This window comes from Phyllostomus hastatus, unplaced genomic scaffold, assembly GCF_019186645.2.
Source record: "Phyllostomus hastatus isolate PE091 unplaced genomic scaffold, TTU_PhHast_1.1 phas_scaffold_501, whole genome shotgun sequence".
Classification (NCBI taxonomy): Eukaryota; Metazoa; Chordata; class Mammalia; order Chiroptera; family Phyllostomidae; genus Phyllostomus; species Phyllostomus hastatus.
In genome coordinates this window covers 9,868,675-9,890,164 of record NW_025334033.1, presented here as the reverse complement: position 1 = coordinate 9,890,164, position 21,490 = coordinate 9,868,675, and the positions used below count along the sequence as shown (strand labels likewise).

The window sequence follows — 21,490 nt, the reverse complement described above, 5'->3', positions numbered from 1 at the left end:
CTGGTTTCCCCTTCCACCCTAGGAACCTGGGTCCTGGTGCAGCTGGTGCGACCTCACTGCCTTCTTTCCGCAGCCCAGCTCGAGCCCCTGGGGCAGCTATGATGCAGTCTTGGGGGCCGCTCCCCAAGCCTGTTCCAGCAGGGGAGGATGGCAGTGCATGTGCTGGGAAGTGGGGGGAGGCACAGAGGACAAAGGCCCACTGGAAAAAGCTGACGGTTATGGTGACCCCTGCCTGTCATTTCTCCTCAGACCATGGCTTCCACAGCCACCCTTGACCTCGTGGGAGCCCCCTTGGAGAGGCCAAGGGACCGTGGTGACAGGATACTTACTCCCTCCTCATGGTGAGGGCAGTGAGGGCGGTGAGGGCAGCAGGGGAGAGGCGCTGGCCCCAGACACTGACTCAGCAGGCGGGGCCCCCCAGGGGCTGGAGCCAGGGAGTTTGACCCACGGCTGTCTGGGTGCAGGCTGAGCAGCGGGGCGGAGACCCCCTTTGCAGCAGCGTCTAAGGGGCAGGCTGAACGCTGGCACGGAGCCCTGGGCAGCGTGGCAGGTAGGCCCTAGGGGAATGCTGCGGGTGGGGCGGGGGTGCACTGACTCCCTCGGCTTCAAGCTGCTGGTGTTTTATTCATCCTTGGAAGTTATGCATCTACTACCTATATAGCCTTCAACGTAAATGGGATTTACTGTCTTTTTGCAAAGAATTTAAGACCCGGAGAGGATAAGCAACTTGCTGAAAATCACACAGCTTATTAGTAGCAGAGATGGGGCCAGGCTTGATTCCCGGGTTGCCTCTTGGTCTCATCAGCCTCCTTTGGAGTCTGTCGCTCCAACGCCCCAGAGCCCATCCAGGACCCTCGTGGGCTTTTCCAGGCCCCACTCTGTCTGATCCTGGGGCCTTCTCCACCCTTCAAGTCCTCACGTACCCTGAACGCACCTCCCTTGCGGGGTGACGTAGACAGTGGCCAAGCCCGGCTCCGCTAATCCGCGGGATGCCTAGAAAGCAGCCCCTCGGGCCCTCTGCATGGAGGGAGCGGTTCAGGGCCTATCCCGAGGCTGCTGGGGCTCTGCCAGGAGCCCCTCCCTGCCCCTCCCAGTCTCTGGGTTCCTGGCTCCGTTCCTCACCATCTGTGCTCCCCTGGGGTCTCCCTGAGACTGCCCTTCCAGAATCCCCAAGGGGTTTTGAGTTTCTTAGCCGCAAACATTTGGCCTTGTAGAAGGTGGGATGCACTGGGGGGACCTGCCCCAGGGGTGCCTGGCCTGCACCCCCACATGGACCAAGTTTGGTGGTCAAGGGGCCTCTGGAAGTGGGGGCGTCTTAGTCGGTCTGGGCTGCTATAACAAAAATACCACAGACCGGGTAGTTACAACCAACGGACATTTATTTCTCACAGTTCTAGAGACTGGGAAGTCCAAGGCAAGGAACGGACAGACTGGGTGTCTGGGGAGGGTTGGCCTCTGGCTGCAGGTGGTGCCTCCTCCCCGTGTCCTCGCACAGTGGGAGGGGCGGCGGGGCTCTCTGGGGGCTTTTATACGGCCCACCCTCAAGACCTAATCACCACCCAAAGGCTCCTCCCATTAGTGTCACCTTGGGGTTAGGACTCCAGCACAGGAATCGCTAGGCCAGGCAGGGTGGGGAGAATACTTCCAGACCACAGCCAGGAGGAGAGAGCCTGCAGCGACTCTGCCTGCAGCTGGCTGGGCAACAGGCCTGGCATGACTGGTGACGGGGGTCCTTCCCTTACTCTGCAGCCCACAGTCTAAGCCCAGAGCTCACAGCCAGACCTCTGGACCCCCTGACTGAGCATGCTGCTGAGGAGGTGCCCGGCATGGCCACTCCGCTGAGGTAGGGCGCCGGGCGTGAGGGCGGTGGCCTGGGCATCCACCGGCAGCACAGACGCTGCCCTCCTGAGTGGAGGTGCCAAGACTCAGCCCTACACTGCTAGTGGGTGGAGTCACCCCCACCTGACCACCCCCAGGAAATAAAAGCCCAGCACCCACCCCAGCTGGTGGGACCCCTGCTCACTCTCAGCAGCGATAGTAGAATCAGGGTCACGAGTCTCTCCTTCCCCGCCAGATTCCATGGCTGCGTCCTGTCCTCCTTGCCCTCCTTGCCTGGGGAGACGCATGGGTGCACAGACGGCCACCCACGGCCCCTGGAGCTCCCGCAGACAGCCGGCCCTGAGGAGGACGCTGCGCCAGGCTCCGAGCACCGCTCCTGCTCAGGCCGGAGCTGAGGTGAGAGGCACCCGGGTCCCTCTGCCCATGCGGGAGAGGCCGCCCGGCTCTGCCACCTGGGGTCCACACAGCCCTCGCTCCTTGTTCCCCCTCCTCCCCTGCACCCCTGCTGTGCCTCCGTCCTCCTGCTTTCCCCAGTCCACACACCCAGTCCCTGCTCCAAGGAGAAAGGGCGGCCTCACTGTCCCTGAGAGACCAGGAGTCAGGACATCGCCCAGACACACACCCACAGACCCCAAGGCCCACACACAGATTCACACGCACAGGGAAAACCCAGTGTCAGAGATGCATGCACAGAGACACGTGGTAACACAGGCACGAGAACAGGGCAGCCATGCAGAGACAACGGCCCGGGGCTGGGGGAGCGCCCACGGCACCCTGGGCGGCAGCCACGGCCGCGGTCTCGGGGAGTGTCCGCTCACACTCCTGCAGGGCCCGCGGGCTCTGACCTACGATTCAGGCGATGTGCTGCCAAGTGAGCGGCCTTGTCCTCCTGGACGCGGGGGCTTCTCGGGCTACCCGGGCGGCCATTTCTCCTGCTGTGACTCCGGCCACATGCCCAGGACAGGGATGGAGAGCCGCTGGGCCAGGGCAGGCAGGTGCAGGGAGAACCAACCATCTCCTGCCCGCCCCGCAAGCCATGCCCACTCCTAGTGTCCACACCCACCCGGCCGTGAGGAGGTGGCGGCCAGGTGTCCCAGGGGACGTGGCAGCCTGGGGAGCTAGGCCCCAGGTTCACTCTGCCGCCCTGTCCCCTCCACAGGCCTGGGCCCTGAAGCGAACTCTGAGGCGCCACCAAACCTTGGGGCTACAAGTGAGGACACCCTCTCGGGGACCAAAACAAGACTCAGCTCCCATGGCCCTACTGACTTCAGGAAGAGACCGTTCCTCGTTAAGAAATAGATTCCCCCCCCCGCCCCCCCGCAACCCCGTACCCAAGGTCAGAGCTCGGTGGAGCTATGCCTCTAGCCTTTCCCTTCGGCTCATCTGGTCCCAGCTCTGGCCACCCCCACTGTGGGACGGGAAGCAGCCCCCTGACTGAGTCCCTGGCCACACCACGAAGGTCCCTGACCAGGTGGGAACAGGGGTGCCAGCTCTCACTGCCTGCAAGTCTGCTCACCTGGGCAGGGTCGGGGCTGCAACAGCAGAGACGCCCCCTCACCTCTCCCCACCCCAGAGGCCGCAGTGGCCTCCTGCCTACTTTGTCGGGAGCAGATGACCCTCGTTTCAGGGGAAGCCCCTGCTGATGGCTGGCTCCGAGAGGTGGGGCAGGGACAGTTTGTTCTTTAAACCAGTCCTTGCCCTGTGCAACCAAGCGCCTGGAATAACATGTCCCTTCTTAGCAGCAATGACAGAATCTCAGATAACGCCTCACGTCGGCACGGGCCTCTGTAATGTGTAAAGCGCTCGATGTCACTCTGTACAACTACGCAGGGTAGCGAGGGGGTGGGCCAGCACACAGATGGCAGGGCTGCTCCGGGCGCCCACCTCTGCCCCGCTGACACACCGAGTCTCCGCCTGCCTCGGAAGGAAGCCGTCTCCGGCCCACGTCACGGAGCCCAGGCTCCCACGCTGGTTAGAAGGCTCGACCTACCCAGCAGCGTCCATGGCAGGCTTGCTGGTGGCTTCAGTGCCACATCTGGGTGGTGCTCGGACCGCAGGGGGCCCCTGAGAGGGCTGGGAGCCCCTGGCAGGGCCATCTGCACCCCTGGAGTTCTCGGAGTGCCCGGTGACGATGGTCTCTGTTCTAACTTAACCAGAGTGGCCAGGCAGGCCGGGAGGGAGCCTGAGAAAGTCAGGGGCAGTGGGCAGGGGCCCCGGGCCAGGTGCCGCCGTCACTGGGGCTTGCGCTGCCTCCGCCGCCGCACAGCCTCGCGCAAGGCCTCCAGCAGCCGCTCCCGGTTGTTGCAGATGTTGTAATGCGTCAGGCGGAGCAGCTTGTCCACATCCTCCTGGCTGTAGGTCACCTTCGAGTAGTGGTAGGGGGAGTTGGATGAAGACAGGTTCACCTGCCCGGCCGCCTTCTCCTCCGCTGTCCGGGGGACGCCTAGTGGAAAGAGAGCAGCCCGACACACAGGGAAACACGTCCTTTGGGGAGACCTAAGGGATGGAGGCGGTGGGGCGAGGGGCAGGGCGGGGGCACCTGGAGGGCAAGGTGGGGGCTGGGACGGCGACTCACCAGGGGCCGAGTGCTCCTGGAAGGAGTTGCTGACCAGGGGGAAGTGCAGCACCGCAGGGGCTTCGGGGCAGTCGGGGTCCGAGAACAGGTGGCACTCCCGAGGCCGGCGCTGCTCCTCGGGGCTGGGCGAGATGGGCGGGAACGGGATGCCCTGCTCCCGACAGAACCGGCCCAGGAGCTGCAGCTGCTACAGGGTGGGCAGGGGTGGCGTCAGAGGGATGCTGACCAGACGTGGCTGTCCGTGCGCACACGCGGGACTTAGCGCCCGAAGGCCAACTCAGACCGCTGGGCCCGGCAGCGCCAGGCCAGGCCAGGCCTGGAAACCCGCTCGAACCCGACAGCTCCTGCTGCAGCCCCACTGGCCTCGCCGAGCGGGCTGCCAACAGTGCCCAGGTTCTGCAACTGGGAGACAGAGACCTCCGCTGGACCCGCAGGAAACCCAGGCAGGGGCCCCAGGACCCCCTGGGTGTACCGGCACAGCAAAGGGCACCCGGACGTACAGTGAATTTAAACACACGGCCAGTATGCCCTGCACTCCGACTCGCTGAGCGGAGCGAGGTTCCCCGGCTGAGGACTCCAGGAACGCAGTTCCCACGCACACGGCGTCACTGCCATGGCCCTAAGGGGAGGTGGGACCGTCCTGGATGCCGAAGCAGACTGCCCCGGTGGCATGAGCCCGGATGTCAGGCCAGGCTGGGGGTTCCCACCGCCTCCCGAGCCCGCCCACAGCCCACCTGAAAGGCTCCATGGAGGTTGTAATCCAGCGACAGGATGAGGTCCACGTCCCGGGCGGGCTGCAGGAGGGGCGGGCAGCTGGTGTTGATGAGGTAGCCGACATCTAGCAGGCAAAGGTGGGGCTCTGCAGGTGTCAGCTTGTTGGGGAGCCCATCCAGTTTGGTGGCTGGAAAGGTTGGGGGGACGGGGTGGAAAGCAGCTGTCACAGGTGCTCGGGCCACCAGCCCCTCAAGCCTCGTGCCAGCTCCGTGCCGCCGGCCCTGCTCTCACGGGAGCAGCACCTCCACTTCCTGAGGCCCGGAAGGTGGGCCCCAATCCCCAACATAAGGAGAGAAAAGGGGGACTCTCACTCCAAGCAGCCTTGGGGACAAGGGGCTACAGAGTACGGGTGTGTGGACCAGGGACCCGAGGTTCAGGCAGCCGGGGGAGGGCTGGAGAGCTGAGACCGGCGAGAAGCAGACACCTTTCCAGGTGGAGAAGTGAGGGTGCTGAAAGTAGTCCTTGTGGAAATGGAGGCCACGCAGAAAGTTGTGGGTGGCCTGGGTGAGTGGCCGCCACGTCAGAAGGTTGGTGAAAAACTCGGCGATCCTGCTGGTCACCGTGGGAGGCTCTTCTGTCTTCAGAAGAGGGATCTGCTCCTTATCTGCATAGTCAGGAGGGGAGGAAGAGGGGTGTCTTGCAGGAAATGGATACCCCTGGGCCTCTGTCCCTGCCTCTGTGGACTCTGAAAGGCCTGAGAACCGCCCCGCCTACCCCGAACCCAGCCCACTGGCGGCCCCGCTGCACTGTCTCGAGGAGTCCCGGCACCTACCCAGGCCGGCCTGGTCCCGTACCCAGCGGTCCCAGAACTGGCTGGGCTCGGAGGCCCAGTACAAGCTATCCTGGAGGTTGGCTGCATACAGATTGCTCCAGATACCTGAGGGGACACACAGGGAAGAGAGCCCCCGATCCCGTCACCACCTGACCCTTCCCCCAGGCCCACCCTGGACCAGGAAACATTTCCAGGACTGACCTGGGAAGGTCAAAGCCACCACCTCCCCAGGCCCAGGCTCCCTGCCACCCCCGCTCCTGCAGCCTCCGCACCTTCCAGGAAGCAGATGCGGGACTCGGGCAGCCGCTTCATCAGGCGCCCCATGAAGAACTCAGAGCCGAAGAGCTCGGAGGGGACGAAGGCACCATACTTGGGAAAGCCGACCTCGTAGGGGGAGAATTCACACCACTCTGTGAGGAAGTCACACAGCCTTACCGTGGGGCCCAGAACCTGAGGGCCCTCAGCCCCAACACAGCCACCACGGGCTTCAGGTCAGGGCGGCCTGGTGACCCGGAGGCCCAGCCTTCCTGCTGGCACTCTGGCCTTGAGACCCGAGGCCCTTGCCCTCACCCCAATGCCTGGATGACAGTCTCTGGAAAGCGTGGGGCCTGTCCCAGAAGACGTGGGTGTATCACCCGCCTCCCCCTGCCCACCCTGCCAGCACGGGTCTCACTCAGACCCAGGCTGCTCACCTCCGAATTCGAAGGTGGTCAGGTTCTTCTCCTTGGTGTTGAGGGCACAGTAGATGGGCAGAGGATTCTGACCGCGACTCAGAGCCTCCCGCTGGTCTGAGAGTTTGTGGTCGTGGGGCTGGGGAGAGGGTGATGATTTGAGCCTGAAGCCATGGCTTCCTGGTGTCCGGGGCCTTTCCCGCCCGCCACCCAGGCCTGCTCCCCTCTCCGGACCTCGTCGTGTAGCAGCGCCTCGTTGATGAGGGCCCACAGGTTGGTGAAGCAGGTCGGGTAGCCCAGCTGGGCACGCTCAGCCAGCTCCTGCCAGTACCGCTGCAGCTGGCTGGGGGCCAGCACGCCCAGCTTGCTCTTTGTCACCTGGGTCTTCAGCAGCTCAGTGGGGCCTGCCAGGTCCTTCTGAGACCACTCTGGGTCCTCATAGAGGTTGGCCAAAGCCCTGGAAAAAGCCAAAGCCAGTGGGACCATCACTCGAGGGCCCTATCGCACACCCTGGGCTCTGTTCTAGGACAACAGCCTGGCGGGCGCCTCCCAGGGCCCCCCCCCCCCCCGCCCCGAGCACCTGTCTCCCCGGCACGCGCATGTTCTCAGCCATTCCGACTGGTCACAGAGGCCTACGCCATCTGAGAGCCTCACCACCCACTCCCCCTGCCACGACCAACCGGCCACTCCCAGGCTCCTGTACTCAGTCCGCCACCAGCTCACCAGGTGGACCCCGAGGCCCCTGTGATATAGGAAACGCAATCCAAGAGGCCCAGCTCCTTCAGGGCGGCCAGCTGCCCGTACAGGGAAGTCATCGCTCGGATCCCACCGCCGGTGGCTGCAATAGCTACTACTGGGATCTGAAAGAGAGGACAGCTGGGCCTCAGGGGGCCTCAGGGAGGGGAAGGCCAAGCGGTGGGAAGACGAGGTAGGAAGCTCAGCCCGCCCACAGCTAAGGCTGCTGGAAATCTGATCGGGGCACTTGGGGTCAGCTCTAGCCAGGCCTGCAGAGGAGGGTCTAGTCAGAAGGGGCCTCTTGAGAGTCGGGCTTGTCCAGGTTTAAGGACTCCAGGGAAAATGGACCAGGCAAGTTCTAGGCCTCGTCTCCTCACCTCTGGCCCCTAAGTAGTCTGGTGATCATCACCTCTGGAAGCCACGGGGCCACCTCAAAAATCGCCCATGTAGGCACCCCTCTCCCTCTTGCAAGGAGGGGTCACCTCCCTAGGAGATGCCCAGGCTGTGCCAGGCCAACAGGCAGCCCCCACAGTGTGCGTCCCACAGGCCATCTCACAGCCTGGACCAGGCCAAGGATCGAGAAACAATGAGAAGGAACGCTAGCCCAGTGGGGCGGCATGCAAGCCCCAAGAGTCTCCTGCAGTGCTCAGAATTCGATAGGATCGATCCCCTGATAACATCAAGGGAGAGGGCAGCAAGCAGGGACAGGCAGAGAGGGGGTGGGCCCCAGCCTGGCTGGCGGCACCCACTCTGGTTTGGTTAGAGAACATCGAGTTACAGCACTCGGCAGGGACTCTGGGCCCGGCCCACCCAGCCCCAGACCTCATCCTCCTGCAGGTCTCCCTCGAGCTGCAGGGCCTGCTTCAGGGCCTTGGCCACCACCGGCTTCCTCCTGCTCAGGAAGGCACGCTCCTCCGCACAGGGCCCACAGCCCAGCCGCACGGCCAGCTCCTTCGGACTGAGTGGGAAGAAGGGTCCATGAGGCAGGTCCCAGGTCTCATCAGAGAAAGGGAAGCTGCGTCTGCTTCCCTGAAAAGCCCAGTGCCATCTCTTCCCTCCTTCCCCTCCCCGGCCCTCACCCCTCTGCCTGCAAACCGGCAGAAGTGCAACAGCTGGATGACACAGGGAAAGGGTGAGCCCAGAACCAAGCGGGGATGCACATGAGGGACACAGCAAAGCAGATGCACAGAACTAGGAACACTGGTGACTAAAGAGGCCCCTCCAGGGTCCCAGGTGCAGACGGGCCCCTGGGTGCAACCCAACAGCACAGATCCACAGCCACCTCTCAGCACCTCTCCCTCGCCCACCCAAAAGTGACCACTTCAGGGGATGGGAACCAGTGTTCCCACGCCCTCGTGGTGAATGGCTAGTCTCCCAGGCACGTGGAGGGCCAGGGCCAGTGACTCCTCCTCCCGCGAAGGTTAGCTAAGGTCCACCCACAACAGCCGCCACCCAAAGTAGCTCGATTTCTGTCTTCTCTTGGTTTCCTTGCCCTCTCCCTGCCTCAAAACACTCTCCCAACCTTCTACCTGCTTCTCCAGCCAAATGTTTATCAAGTGCCTCCCAAGTGCCAGGCACTGGGCTAGGCACACACCCACTTCAACTAAAGCAGAGATGCAAGGAAAACGTTAAAATGAGCCTTTACTGTTAAGGTTCCCTACACATCGTGCTACACCCTGGGGAGACCCTTGGGCATCTAAGAGACCATTGCAGGGGGTTGTGCTGGGAAGCCACCCCATCTCTCCCTTCACTCCTCCGGGCTGTGCAGCCGGCCCTCGGCCACCATCTCTGGCTGCTTTCTTCCCCCCGTGACCTTTCTCAGTGCCCAGCCTGGACTCTCACCCTTCTTCTTTTTTCAGCTCCACCCTCATCAGGGGCTCCTGAAAATCATGAATGCGCTGGTCACAAAGGCAGGCCACCCGTTCCTCTCACCCCAGCCTGAGCCCCACCCCATGGTGTCCCCACGATCCCTCGGGGCCCCAGCCACCTCCACAGGGGCCAGGCCTGACACCTGAAGGCAGGGACACTCAGAGCCTGGTCCAGCATGTGTCCAAGGCACAGCCCGCGGACCAAAGCTGCCACTGAAGCAGGCCAGCTCCCCCAGGCCTGGTGCCTGGCCCTGCCTGCGCATCTGGCTTTCCTCCTCCGGTGACCAGTACCTGGGACGTGGGGAAGACGAGTCTCACTGCTTGGCCAGAGGGCAGAGCCCTCAGGGGCACCTTCAGTTGCTCCTGGGGGGCATCCTGCAAGGGGGGTGAAGGAAAAACTAAGGCTCTCTACCTTTCCTTTCTGTCAAGGACTTTGCCAACTGCCCCTGGGAGTGACAGAGAAGCAGCGGGAAGGGGGGCACAAGGCCAGCATCAGCCCTGCACTCCTACCAGGGTGCCTGACTCTGCCAGGGAGTGAAGAGGGGTCGGGGGGCTCCAGGTGAGCAGAGGGACAGGCTGGGAGGAGTGCTGAGAGGAGGAGGGAGGCTCTGTGGGCCCCTGGCGGGAGTGCACGGCATGCTACCTGCAGACGAACACTCAGCTCCTGCTCCCAAGACGCCGGGCAGTGAAAGCAGGAGGTGGTGCCCACGGAGGCCTCCTGTGGACCCTCATAGGACCCGGGAACCACAAGCTGAACTCTGCCTTCTGACCCTGGAAACAATACCAGAGCAGAGGTTGGGGATAGGATCTCAGCCCGGAGGCCCTCATGTTGCTCAAGGGGTATGGGGGGCACTTCCTCTGCCCCACTGTGATGGACCTGTGGCCCAGGCCAAGGCTGGAGATGGACTTCCCCCTCTACAGCCCTTCTGAGGACTAAGGGAAAAAGCCCCAGTATGGATCTTCTCCCCAACCCCTCCTCCTGCCCAAGAGCTGAGGGCCTCGAGTGCAAGGCCCCCGCCAGGCTCCCCTTGAAAGGGGAAGACAAGTGTGAGGGCTATCCCAGGGGTCAGGGACTCACCCTCCTGGCCCCCAGTCTCCTCCAGTCGGACATGCAAGCAGGAGAGCTCCCGGGCCTGAGTCATAAGAGAGCCCCTCAGACACAAACCCTTCCCATGAGAGGCCCCCACCCTCCCGGCACCCTGGTTCTTGTCCCTCAGCACTTTGTGACGGTGGCCCAAGTGACTGAACACTTGCTGGAGGTTGTAGCCTCTTGAGAAACTGAAATCCCAGGGTGCCCCCCGGACCCCGGGGTGGGCCTGAAGCTCGGGGAGGACAGCAAGCAGATGGCTTGAGGGAGGGTTCTTAACTCACCACCAGGATGCCATTACTGATGAGCTGCTCAACACAGTGGGTCCTGAAAAGAGGCCCCGGTGATCCTCAGTGGGAGCCCAGGTTCCCCAGTGCGCACCCCCAAGGGGGCCCGGGCATTCCTCCTCTGCCGCTGGGTGGCTGCCAGGGAGGGGTATCGGTTCCGGGTGCACTGGGCCCTGACCTTCCCAGAAGGGACACACTCCCACCCGGGAACTGTCCCATGGTCCCGACTCACAGGCTCTGCAGCCGAAATTCAACTTCCAGCTGCTGCTCACCCTGGAGAGAGAAGCCAGTTAGAATGAGGAGAGAGAGAGGTGGCGGGGAGGGAGAGGGGAAGGAGTGGGGAAGAGAGCGTGACAGGGCAGATTCCAACCAGACGCCAGCTGGGGCTGCTGGGCCTGGCGGGGAGAGCCACCATCCACGGCCAGGCTGCTCTGTCCACCCCCTCTGGGCTGCCCCATGAGAGCTGCCTTTGGCTTAGGTGTCAAAAAGAGGGCTGGGGACAGGATTGCTTCTCAGGGGACTGCAGCTACTGGTTGGCAGAGGCCTCTGTGAAGCCAGGGAAGCCTCACAAGCCATCTCCCCTCCCCCGGGTGGAGGCCCTCCCCTGCCCTGGGTGCATGCAGCCTTGCCTGAGGGTTCCGGGGGAAGATTTCTCGGCGGAACTCCCCAGCCCGCAAAGTCCCCACATCAAACAGCACCGACAGCACAGGGTCGTCGCTGGTCAGAAGGTCCTGGTCAAAGACTTGCAGCTGCACGACGTTCTGGAAGGGGACAGAGGGAGGGGCTGCAGGGAGGAGGGGTAGGATAGGAAGGTGGCTGGGGCAGGGGATGAAAGGCCGGGAGGGGACAGGGGCAGTGGACAGAGACAGCGAGAAGGGCGGGGCTGACTCCAGGCCCACCCACCTTGAGCTGGCTGTGAATTCGGAAGCGGAAGCTCTGATTCCAGACAGGGTTTCTGCTGTTCTTAACTGTGCGTGTCTGCAGCCTGTGGCCGCAGGCTGTGGGCAGCCAGAGAGTCACATAGCAGTCAGAGGGGGTCACTGTGGGAAGGAAGAACGAGCACCTGGTGAAGGACAGCCAAGGGCCCTTCCCAGCCTGGCCACCCAAAGCCCACGTCCTTCCATCACAGGCAGCCCAGGAAGACCTAGAGACCCAAGGAATGGGGCTGGGTCAGGAGGCAGGAAGAGCAGAGGCAGAGTCCCCGCCATGACTTCCCACCCAGAACCCCCACTCGGTGCCCTCTCCGGGAGGCCCCTGCACACCCAGCCCTACTCACACCTCTTCCCTCTGCCCCTGCCCACCCTGATTGCACTGGCATAACCGTCACCCACCCTGGGCCCAGCACTCACCTAGGTCCTTGGAGGGCAGGCCACGGGCCTGCAGGACACGGACAGTGAGCAGGCAGGTCCCGGGCACCTTCACCTGCAGAGGAGAAAGGGCTGGGTGTGCTGTGGGCAGAGAGACCCAAAGGAGACAAGGGCCTAAGGGGAGGCTACGGAGACCCTTCGAGGCCTAATCCTGAACCACAAGGCCCAGGCCTGCCTACCACAGCCCTGCAGGGGACGGAGGCTGTGACCCCTGCTGACGCCGCCTGTCAACGCTGATATACTGCTCTGGGCCGGCTCTGAGCCAGTCTTCTTGTGCAGCGATTCATTCACTCACATAGACACCCTGTGTGGAGGGACCACCTGTGACCAACCCCACAAGGAGACCGAGGCAGGAGGACTAAGCAGTCACTGGCCCAAGGTTCAAGTCCAGGATTGGACCAGGCAGCTCCAGGCTTGCGCTCTCAGTCCCCACACTCACCTGCTTCCAGGTGCTAGTCTGGTCTCCTTTCACCCACATCCCCAGCTCACCCTTAATAAGCAGGCTTGAGGCTGGTCTTGGGCAGCGGGGGCCCAGGGAAGAGGTACGTCAGGGCCCCAGCCTGGCCTCGGGCCCCTGTCTGAGCCGCTCCCCACCTCCAGACTCCCCACCCCTGGCCAGGGAACAATTCTGGGAATGGGCTGTCTGCTAAGGTAGAGACAGCAACCACCAGGTCACACTGCCCACAGGTCGTCCTGTCCTTCCCATCCGACCAGGTCAGGCTAACAACGGCTCTCCGGCGGCTCCATCCAAACCACAACCCTGGGTCTGAGGTGTGGACGCTGGAAGGCTGCCGAGGCAGAGACCTGTGCCAACCAGTCCTTCCTTTTGGCCTTCAACCCACCTCAGGGAGGGCCCTGACGGAGTCCAGAGAAGGGCCGGGGAAGCTCATCAATCAGTGTCAGCCCCGGGCCCCCCCACACCCAAGCAGCTGAGTCGGAAGGAGCCGTGGAGCAGCCACTGCCTTCTGAGGCCCCAGCACAGCAGCGGGGAGCCTGAGCCACCAGGGCCCAGGTCCATGGCGCCAGGGAGCTCTGCTCGGAGCCTATCCCAAGGGGCAAGAGGAACCCAGGATGGCCCCTCATCCCAAGACCCTGCCTCTTCCCTGGCTTCTGCGCACCGCACCAGGCCAAGAAGCCCACAGCTCTGCTAAGAACAGCATTAAGGGTAGGCCAGGGGTTAGAGCGCGGGCCCAGTTCTCCACCTGCCTTACCAGAGCCATGAGGCTGAGAGTCCTCTGGAGCAAGGAATGGCTGGCGGCGGCCGGAAAACTGAGGACTGTCAGAGGGGTAATCCAGCACCAGGGATATCCCAGCTGACTCCAAGCTCCTCCCTGGTCCCTCCCAGCTGCCTCCGCTCCACCCAAGCCCCACACTCATTCCTGGACCATCCACCTGTCCAGGAAATGAGGCATCTTAAAACTGTATGAAGCCACTGACCTCCCTGTGGTGGTGGCTTAACATCCCCGAAATCCGTTCTCTCCAGCCATCACCACCTGTGTGCCCACCCAACCAGCCCTGCTTTCCCTCCTCACCTAGAGGAGAGCCCCAGGAGAGCTCGCTGTCAGAGCTCACTGTCTTCCTGGAGGGACCACTTAGGTCTGGAAAGCAGTGGGCGGGCCCAGGGCAGCAGCAAGCGGAAGAGGAAGAGCCACGTCCCCCACGGCAGGGCCCTTCCCAACCTCCCAGTGCCGGTATGGCAGGAATACCCAGTCTTGACTGGGATGGTTGGCCAATCTGAGAGGAGTGCCCCGGGCCTGGTGATGACCTGGCAGGGGTGTGGTTTGTTCTATGAAACAGCCCTGCAAAGCCAGCTGCCTCCATCCTTGGAGCTGAGTGCCAGGTGATCGCGGCTGCGGCCTATGGGATGGCACTCAGGAGAGGGGGCTCTTTCACCTCCAGGGCTGGGCTGGTGGGGTGGGGGGGTGGGCAGCAGCTTCTGTCCCCTCCTACCTATGCTTCTTATAGGAGGGACAGGGGTGACCCTCAAGGCACCAGACCCCACCGGCTGCCCCAGAGCAGGAGGAAAGGAGAGAAAAGGCTAGGAGGAGCTTTACAGGCAGGCCCCAACCAAGGAGGCCTGCACCAAAGCATCGCGATGAGACTGGGGTCGGGCCCCCTGCCACGACGGGCAGGAGCGCAGTCGTGAATGGGGCAGTCCTGGCACCGGAGAGCTCCTCGGGCCAGGCCTGGACCCAGCCCTCACCCCCAGTCAGAGTCACCCTGAAATTTTTACCTGCACCTTCCAGCCCTTGCCAGACCACAAACGGCGACGTCAAGAGGAAGTATCAGCACACATGAGTCACGGCTATCTTTTTATTGAAGCATCCTCTGGGCTGGCCCCACGCCACCCCTACAGACACTATCTCCAGCCTCACAACACTCCGTGAGGCAGAACAGTCACTGCCTGTTTTACAGACAGGACACCAATGCTCTGAGGCATGAACACAGCCCGGGTCACAGAGGTGTGAGGCTGAGCCACTGCCTCCCCTGGGGGAGCCCACACCCATACCCGCCTGGTGCCCCCGGGCCCTCCAGACCGCCCCCGGAGATCCAGCAGAGCTGACTGCAAGCTGAGCCTGGCCAGGAGCCAGCACACTCGGACTCTAAGCTGCCTCCAGAATTCACCTGGCCCAAGAGGGAAACGACCTTTTCCATGAGCTGTCCTTGGCAACAGTATTCACCAGGCTCCATCAGTCAAGGAAGGCCTGAGGCCTTCGTGAGGGAGTCAAGCAGCTGGAAGTAACTGTACTTGAGGTCATACTCCATGTCGTACCAGAAATTCACTGCAGAGAGAACGAGGTGTGAGCATGAGGATCCCCCTACTCACCCACAGCCCCCCTCACCCGTCCGTCTGATGCCCTGCTGGTCCTGCCGCCGGGTGACGGGCAGCTCCTCACCAGCAATGCAGGCATGGGACTGCTGGACATGGTGGAACCACAGGGCTGGCAGGTAGAGCATCTCACCAGCCCTCACTGTGCAGCACAGGGCCTGGGCCTGACTGTAGGTGGGGTACCGAGCCAGGTCTGGGGCCAATGGGTCCAGTGGGATCCAGGGCACCTGCAGACACAGTGGATGCCAGGACAGGCTCTAAGGCCCAGGCCCTCCAACTCTGTCTCCTCCAAAGGTAAACACCTCAAGCTCTGCCCTGCTCTGCACCAGGATGCCCCAGCTCTTCTGGGCCTGCTCCTCAGAGCCCAGGCTCCTACCCTTCCCTCCCTGGGGCCCAGGAACAAGGCAAACACCTTCTCTGTGGTGTCCTCATCCACCATCTCAAAGGAGCCGTCTTCAGTTAGCTGGTAGGTTGCTGGTATGTACATCTCTGAAACCAGAGGGAGAAAGGTGTGGGACCCCTCAAGTGGCCTGTGGCTTGCCAGCTCCATTTACTTATCCCCTGGTCACAGGGGCAAGAAGGTCAGGAGCCCTAGTGCAGTGGAAACACAGAGCCCACAACTCTGGCCTAGGGTGCGAGCCTGCCCAGGGCCCTCGCTGACCTCCCTCCACCTTGGGCTGCCTGCTCCCCAGAACCTAGTGCTCCTGCAGAACCTGCAGGCCAAGTCCCTACCGTAGGGGATGAAGGGCCGGTCACTGGGTGGATGTAGCAGGAAGTGTTTCTCTCCCGAGAGCACACAATAGAGGTTCTCGTAGTGGTCCTTATGCACTGCCAACACAAAGGGGGCCCCGAGGGCAGGGCACAGGAGGGGGCAAACAATCATGCTGGGGCCCTGCACCCCAAGATGGCTATCGTGTGAGAGATGAGCACACTGTGTCAGAGGAGGGTTGAGGGGAAAGCTGGCAGGTTTCTGGCATTTCTGATCTCTGCCCTCCGGGGACTTGACACTTGCCAGGCCCTGGGCTCATCTCCACCAAGAGGGAAATTCTAGCAAACAGGGCTCTCCTGAGTTCACTCCCTGGCCTAGCTGGTCTTTGGGAAGCTTTCTAGGGACCTAGAAGAAACAGTGCCCTCCACCCCACATGCCGAGGGTACTGTCCCCACCTGAGCTGTCAAAGGAGGCCCTCTCTTGTGTCCGAGCCCAGAACCCCAGAAGGAATCTTAGAGGAAAGTCAGTCTAACTTTCAGCCAGGCCTAACCTTCCACTCTTGGTCTCCTCCCCACCTGATACCTACAAGATGTCACGGCAGCTGCCTCTCCCAGCCAGAAGTTCACAGCATCAGGCATCTTTCCTGCAGGTCAGAGGAAAGAGGGTGAATTAAAAGAGGGTGTCCCAAAGGCCAGGCTGGGAATAACCACCTTACAGTGATGCCGGGCCAGAACCTGGGTGGGGAGCAGAGGGGTCGCAGGAAGGGAGCAGGGAGAAAGGGTAGAGGTGGGCCACTGGCGAGGGGCAGCAATCTTCAGTAGTTTATTGATGGAAAGCTGAGGCCTGGGAACCTGAGGGTTTAGTGCACAACACTTAACCCCGTGGGGCCCAGAGTGTGGGCAAGTCACCACTGACGGGAGAGAGTAAGCAGGGCCCCCGCATCTGCTCACTCACCCAGCGCCTCAGAGGCCCAGGGCACATGGGGCTCCAGATCAGGAAGCAGCTGGGGCAGCTCTGTGGGCAGGTTGGAGCATTGCTTCTGCACATAGAGGACTCCTGGGTGCTGGGCTCGACCCTCCAGCACATCGAGCACACAGCTCAGAGGCAGGCGGCGCTCAGCAGGCATCACAAAGCGGTCCCCTCGCACAGCATCCGCATAGCCATCTGGGGTCACAGCCACACTCACCTCCGTGGAGCCCACTCTGGCTCTGGAAGAACGGACATTCGGCTTCTGCCCAGATGCCACAAAGCACCGCCCATATCCCGCCGGGGCAGCCCCAACCTGAGGTAGGGGAGTGACCACTTCTGGAGGGCCGGCCAGTGCTGCAGGGCATTGCGGATGATGCAGGGCCTATTGGGGCAGACCCAGTCCCGGTAGAAGTGAAGTGGAGGTGGGGGCTTGTCCAGGTAGGGCACAGCAAGAGGCACGCTGAGCTCTGAGAGAAAGAAGAGAGCGGGGGCGAGGGAGAGATGAAGCCAAGAGCACCCAGTCGCTGCCCCACCGTCTGCACAAGGGATGCCCTCCCTGGGCAGGTCACACTGTATCTCTAGACAATGCCCATTGGTGACCATGGGATCCCAGACAATCAGGAAATTTAAGGGAGAGAGCGTGACATACCCACAAGCACATGATTATGGGCCACAGAAGCCGACAGGGCCAGGGGCTGCTGCTCAGTCCATAACCCACACCCTCCATGGGACCATGTCTGACTCTCAGCTTTCCCACTCTGGAGTGGCTGACCTCCCAGCATCCATTAGGAAAGGCAGCCACTGGGTGGTACTGGGAGCTCCGGCATGAGTAGAGCTGAGGCCCCGAGGCTGGCGAGGGGGGCTGAGGCTCTGGAAAGCACTCTCGAACAGTGATATTTACTGAGCACCTAGGATGCACTCAGCACTGGGCCTGGCCAGTGCAGCGGTATCAAGGGATGATCCAATCAGCATCGCAGGAAGCTTACAACCAAATGGGGAGACAGACTGCCTCACAAAACCACAGGAGGAAAAGCAGCATCACCGTCCTCAGACACCAGGCCGCCAGGAGCCCTGAGCAGGGAGCACAGCATGCTGCCTGTGCGGAAGTCTCCAGCAGTCCTGTGCCACCTTAATAAACCTCTCTTCTCCTGACTCTTCCCTCTCCCGTCCCCAGTCAGCCTATTGACTGTCTCCAAGCCCTACTGCTTCTACTACCTCTTGTGTCTCTCAAACTACCCCCTCCTTCTTTCCTCTGCTGGTATCCACATTCACCTCCCTCCTTCGAGTCCTCAAATGTCACTTCAGTAAGACTCCCCCCACCCACCCACCCCACTACCTGCTTAAAAACTATACCCTGCCAATAATCCTCATGCCCCTTCCTTTACTTTCCTCTCTCCCCATCATGTATCATCATCTAACATACTATGTATTTCACTGATCCAAATTGTTTATTGGTCTCCTGGTAGAATGTAAGCTCCAAGAGGGCAGGGATGTTTGTCCTGTTCACTGGTGCATCCTAGGGACCTAGAATAATACTGAGCACATAGTAGGCATTCAGTAAATATTTGCTTAATGGTTAAATTCAAGTCTCCAACAGCTCCTGGTTGGATGGTTGCTGCAGTGAACTAGCTGGTTTCTTGGGCTTAATTCTGCTCCCTCTCAAAGCATCCCTCACCCCGGCCCCCGTCATCTCCCTAAAATATAATCTCACCTGGTCACACCTCAAGCAAAAAAGTCCTTTGATGACTTACCACTCGTCCTTATGACACACTGTCTGCCTTGGCATGCACTCAGGCCCAACCTACTTTTCCGGTCTGGTTTCCTCATCTGGTGCCTGCACGTCACCACACACTACTGAGGCAGTACGAAACTTTGTTCCTACCACTCATTCAGACTGGAATGCCTTTCTCCTAGCTTTTAAAAAGGGTACAGGGCTTTGCTTTGTTATTTTTATCCTTGAGGTCTAGCCTGAATGTCACAGCCCCCAATGGGGGGCTGCGTCCTGCTCCAAGCAGCCACTGCATTCATTTTCACCTCTGAGGTCACGCTCCATCTCTCACAGCTGCATCTCTCCAGTGTCTTTGCCTTGCAATCAGTCAGAAAGTGAAGGTCATCAGATCCAAGATTGGAACTGAGTGGGAAGGCAGACCCTGGTGGGCCCAGGAAAACTGAAAAGGAAAGAGCTGGCACGTGTGCCTGCTCCGCTGGCAAGAGGGTAAGATGGACCCTGCCCGGCAGATGAGGGAGCGGAGGACAGAGCTGGCAGAGGGCCTTCCTGGCCACGCCAGCCCATCTAGGCAGTCGCCCTGCGGGGGGTGGAGATGTGGGGCTCAGTGAATCTCCCTATGATTCTCACTAGGACTTTTAAAGTACATCACAACTGTTTTTTAACCCTTTGTACTTTCTGCAGCTACTTTAGTTTTACTTTCTTACCATTTAATAGTTTTCTTGTAGAGAATGGGCTACTATTTTCTCCTGGGGCTTCCAAGTGAGGGAATTTCAAAAGGAACCCAAACAATTCCTTTGGCCCAACTTTTCTGATAGAAATTTAGCCAACAAACATACTCACACCTGTGCACAAAGACTCTGTTCCAGGCACATGGGCCTCTTCACTGTCCCTTGAACCACCAGGTACACTCCCACTGCAGGATTTCTGCCCGCCCATGCCCTTCACCTGGTGCCCTTCTCTCAGGTGTTTGCACAGCTCCCTCCCTCCCTCCTTCAAGCCTGTGCGCTAATGTCATCTTATCAAGGAGGCCTACCCTGACCATATCATTTAAGTGTGTAATCTAAAGGACTCATGGACATGGACAACACTGTGGGGATTGCTGAGGGAGAGGGATATAAGGGGACTAAATGGTAATGGGGAAAAAAATACAATAAAGATTAAATCAGCTTTCATCTTTCAGCTCAAAGGAGGCAAAGGTGCAACTTTCTTCAGTCAACCCAAATCTCGGTTCATCCGACACCAGCCACTTCTACCAAGCTGCCGAAGTTCAACCCCAATGAGATCAAAGTCATATGTCTAAGGTGCACCAGCAGGGAAGTCGGTGCCACATCTGCCCTGGCCCCCAAGATCGGCCCCGTGAGCCTATCTCCAGAAAAGGTTGGTGATGACATCGCCAAAGCAACCCGTGATTGGAAAGGTCTGAGGATTACAGTGAAACTGACCACACAGAACAGACAGGCCCAGATTGAGGCAGTGCCTTCTGCCTCTGCCCTGATCATCAGAGCCCTCAAAGAACCACCACAAGACAGAAAGAAGAAAACATTAAGCACAGTGGAACTATCACTCTTGGTGAGATTGTCAACATTGCCCGTCAGATGCGGCACTGATCTTCAGCTAGAGAACTCTCTGGAACCATTAACGAGATCCTGGGGACAGCCCACTCTGTGGGCTGCAATGTTGATGGCCGCCACCCTCGTGACATCATAGATGACATCAACAGTGGTACAGGGGGATGCCCGGCTAGTTAAGAACTACAAATGAAAATATTTCAATTAAAGGTCATTTGACAACCAAAAAAAAAGATTAAATAAAAAATAAAACTAAATGTGTAGCCTGCCCTCCACCCCCACATCCCAAGGTCCATCATTCTGCTTTGTTTCTCCCCCGTAGCACTCATCCTATACGGAACCTCCTCAACTGAGTGTGTCTATGGCTCACTGTTGTCTCCTCACTTAGAACTGCAAGCTCTGTGAGGGCAGAGACTGGTTTTGCTCAGTGATGAATCCTAAATCCACGGAACAGAGCCTGGCCCACTGGAGTGCTTAAGTACAGCCACAGGCTACATGTAACAATGTTTTGGTCAATGACAGGCCATAAATACAATGGTGGTCCCATAAGGTTTGTGGTGACGCCGGCAGTCACATACAAGTATGCACAGCACATACAATTATAGTAGTAGGCTATACTATCTAGGGTTGTGTACACATTCTATGTTTGCACAACAACGAAATTATCTTCACATGTGGCACATGGTTGTATTTGTTAAATGAACACTCAAAGTATTCATTGCAGCACTACTGAAATAATAGATTGGGAATGACCTACATGCCTACCATTAAGTATATTACAGCACTAGTATCCACGTGTGAGAAAGACTGAAGTGCAGGAATATGGAATGATCTCCAAGACACATAATGCAGACAAGTGTGTTTAGCAGGCTATCATTTGTATTAAAAGGGAGGTAATATGTATGTAGATATAAACAGTATTTTTGGAAGAATGCAAACTGGAGTCTGGAATGGGAAGAAAGCTTACTTTATGTTATAAAACCGTTGTTTTTTAAACCATGTGCCCATGTTCTATTCACTGGTGAAGGGAGGGGGAGAGGAAGGGAAAGAGGGGAGCGAAAAACAAAAACCTAGCAGCGGAGAGACAGGGATCACTCGTACAGCTGCCCCCAATTCTCCCCAAGCTCTGCGCAGCCCCCAGCTTGCAGAACTGTCTGTTCTTAAACAGAGTTCCAGTAGGAATTCAAAGAGAGAGAATCTGACCAACTGAAAGACTTCCCGACAGGAAAGGGTGGGAAGGGAACACCACACCCCCGATTACTCAGTGCGGGGCTGGCTGTGGGAAACAGGACAGTGCCCAAACTTAGTCACTCCAGGAAGCCACAAGGGCATACAAACATGAGAGGAGAGGTGCTGAGACCCTCCTCCCCGCGGCTTCGGAGGAGGATCGACATGGGAGTGATCAGAGAAGAGGCATCAACCTGTCACGTGCACGAGAATGTGCACTCCTCGCTCCTCGAGGGGATGGCCTTGCGTCTGCGTCCAGGAAGCACCAGTGCCACACGATTCCGGAATCCGGTCCCTGGCATGCCCACGGCCCCTCCCGCATCTTGACACTGATTCGCAGCCAACGCCAGGACACCACAGCCTGAGCAAACCCACTCACCTCTTACAGCCGCCGGGAATTCTTGTAACTCCCTCCGTACGGCGTCCAAAGCCGCTGCCGCCATAATGATGACGCCACAGCCCCGCCCCACCGTCCCCAGGCTC

At 60.0% G+C, this 21,490-nt stretch overlaps 3 protein-coding genes and 1 pseudogene across 4 annotated transcripts in view; 2 read left to right on the top strand and 2 right to left on the bottom strand.

Annotated features, from left to right (window-relative positions):
• SPTBN5 (spectrin beta, non-erythrocytic 5) overlaps positions 1-3,142 on the top strand; it is a 54,379-nt gene extending 51,237 nt beyond the window's left edge. Inside the window, 4 exon segments of the mRNA XM_045823387.1 lie at positions 250-341; positions 465-550; positions 1,750-1,843; positions 2,075-3,142. Coding sequence (XP_045679343.1) covers positions 250-341; positions 465-550; positions 1,750-1,843; positions 2,075-2,234 — 432 coding nt within the window. The 3' untranslated portion in view covers positions 2,235-3,142.
• Positions 3,143-13,493, bottom strand: PLA2G4B (phospholipase A2 group IVB). 2 transcript variants are annotated; one of them, XM_045822317.1, is made up of 20 exons: positions 13,187-13,493; positions 11,958-12,030; positions 11,512-11,648; positions 11,238-11,369; positions 10,841-10,881; positions 10,606-10,648; positions 10,313-10,367; positions 9,878-10,005; positions 9,526-9,609; positions 9,209-9,246; positions 8,189-8,324; positions 7,355-7,491; positions 6,866-7,088; positions 6,653-6,770; positions 6,233-6,370; positions 5,961-6,065; positions 5,613-5,792; positions 5,149-5,315; positions 4,415-4,598; positions 3,143-4,282 (listed from the first exon to the last, which is right to left on the bottom strand). In XM_045822317.1, the coding sequence occupies exons 1-20, from the start codon at positions 13,193-13,195 to the stop codon at positions 4,071-4,073; spliced, it is 2,340 nt and encodes a 779-aa protein (XP_045678273.1). In that variant the 5' UTR covers positions 13,196-13,493; the 3' UTR covers positions 3,143-4,070. The 2 variants fall into 2 exon arrangements, with proteins under 2 accessions (XP_045678273.1, XP_045678272.1); XM_045822316.1 differs by having other exon boundaries at positions 4,415-4,601; positions 13,187-13,492.
• A 781-nt stretch (positions 13,494-14,274) lies between these two features.
• JMJD7 (jumonji domain containing 7) lies at positions 14,275-21,469 on the bottom strand. The gene is made up of 8 exons (XM_045822318.1): positions 21,387-21,469; positions 16,797-16,950; positions 16,469-16,722; positions 16,101-16,157; positions 15,538-15,633; positions 15,218-15,294; positions 14,873-15,032; positions 14,275-14,758 (listed from the first exon to the last, which is right to left on the bottom strand). The coding sequence occupies exons 1-8, from the start codon at positions 21,448-21,450 to the stop codon at positions 14,670-14,672; spliced, it is 951 nt and encodes a 316-aa protein (XP_045678274.1). The 5' UTR covers positions 21,451-21,469; the 3' UTR covers positions 14,275-14,669.
• LOC123808296 lies at positions 18,704-20,388 on the top strand (annotated as a pseudogene).
• Positions 21,470-21,490: the final 21 nt, after the last annotated feature.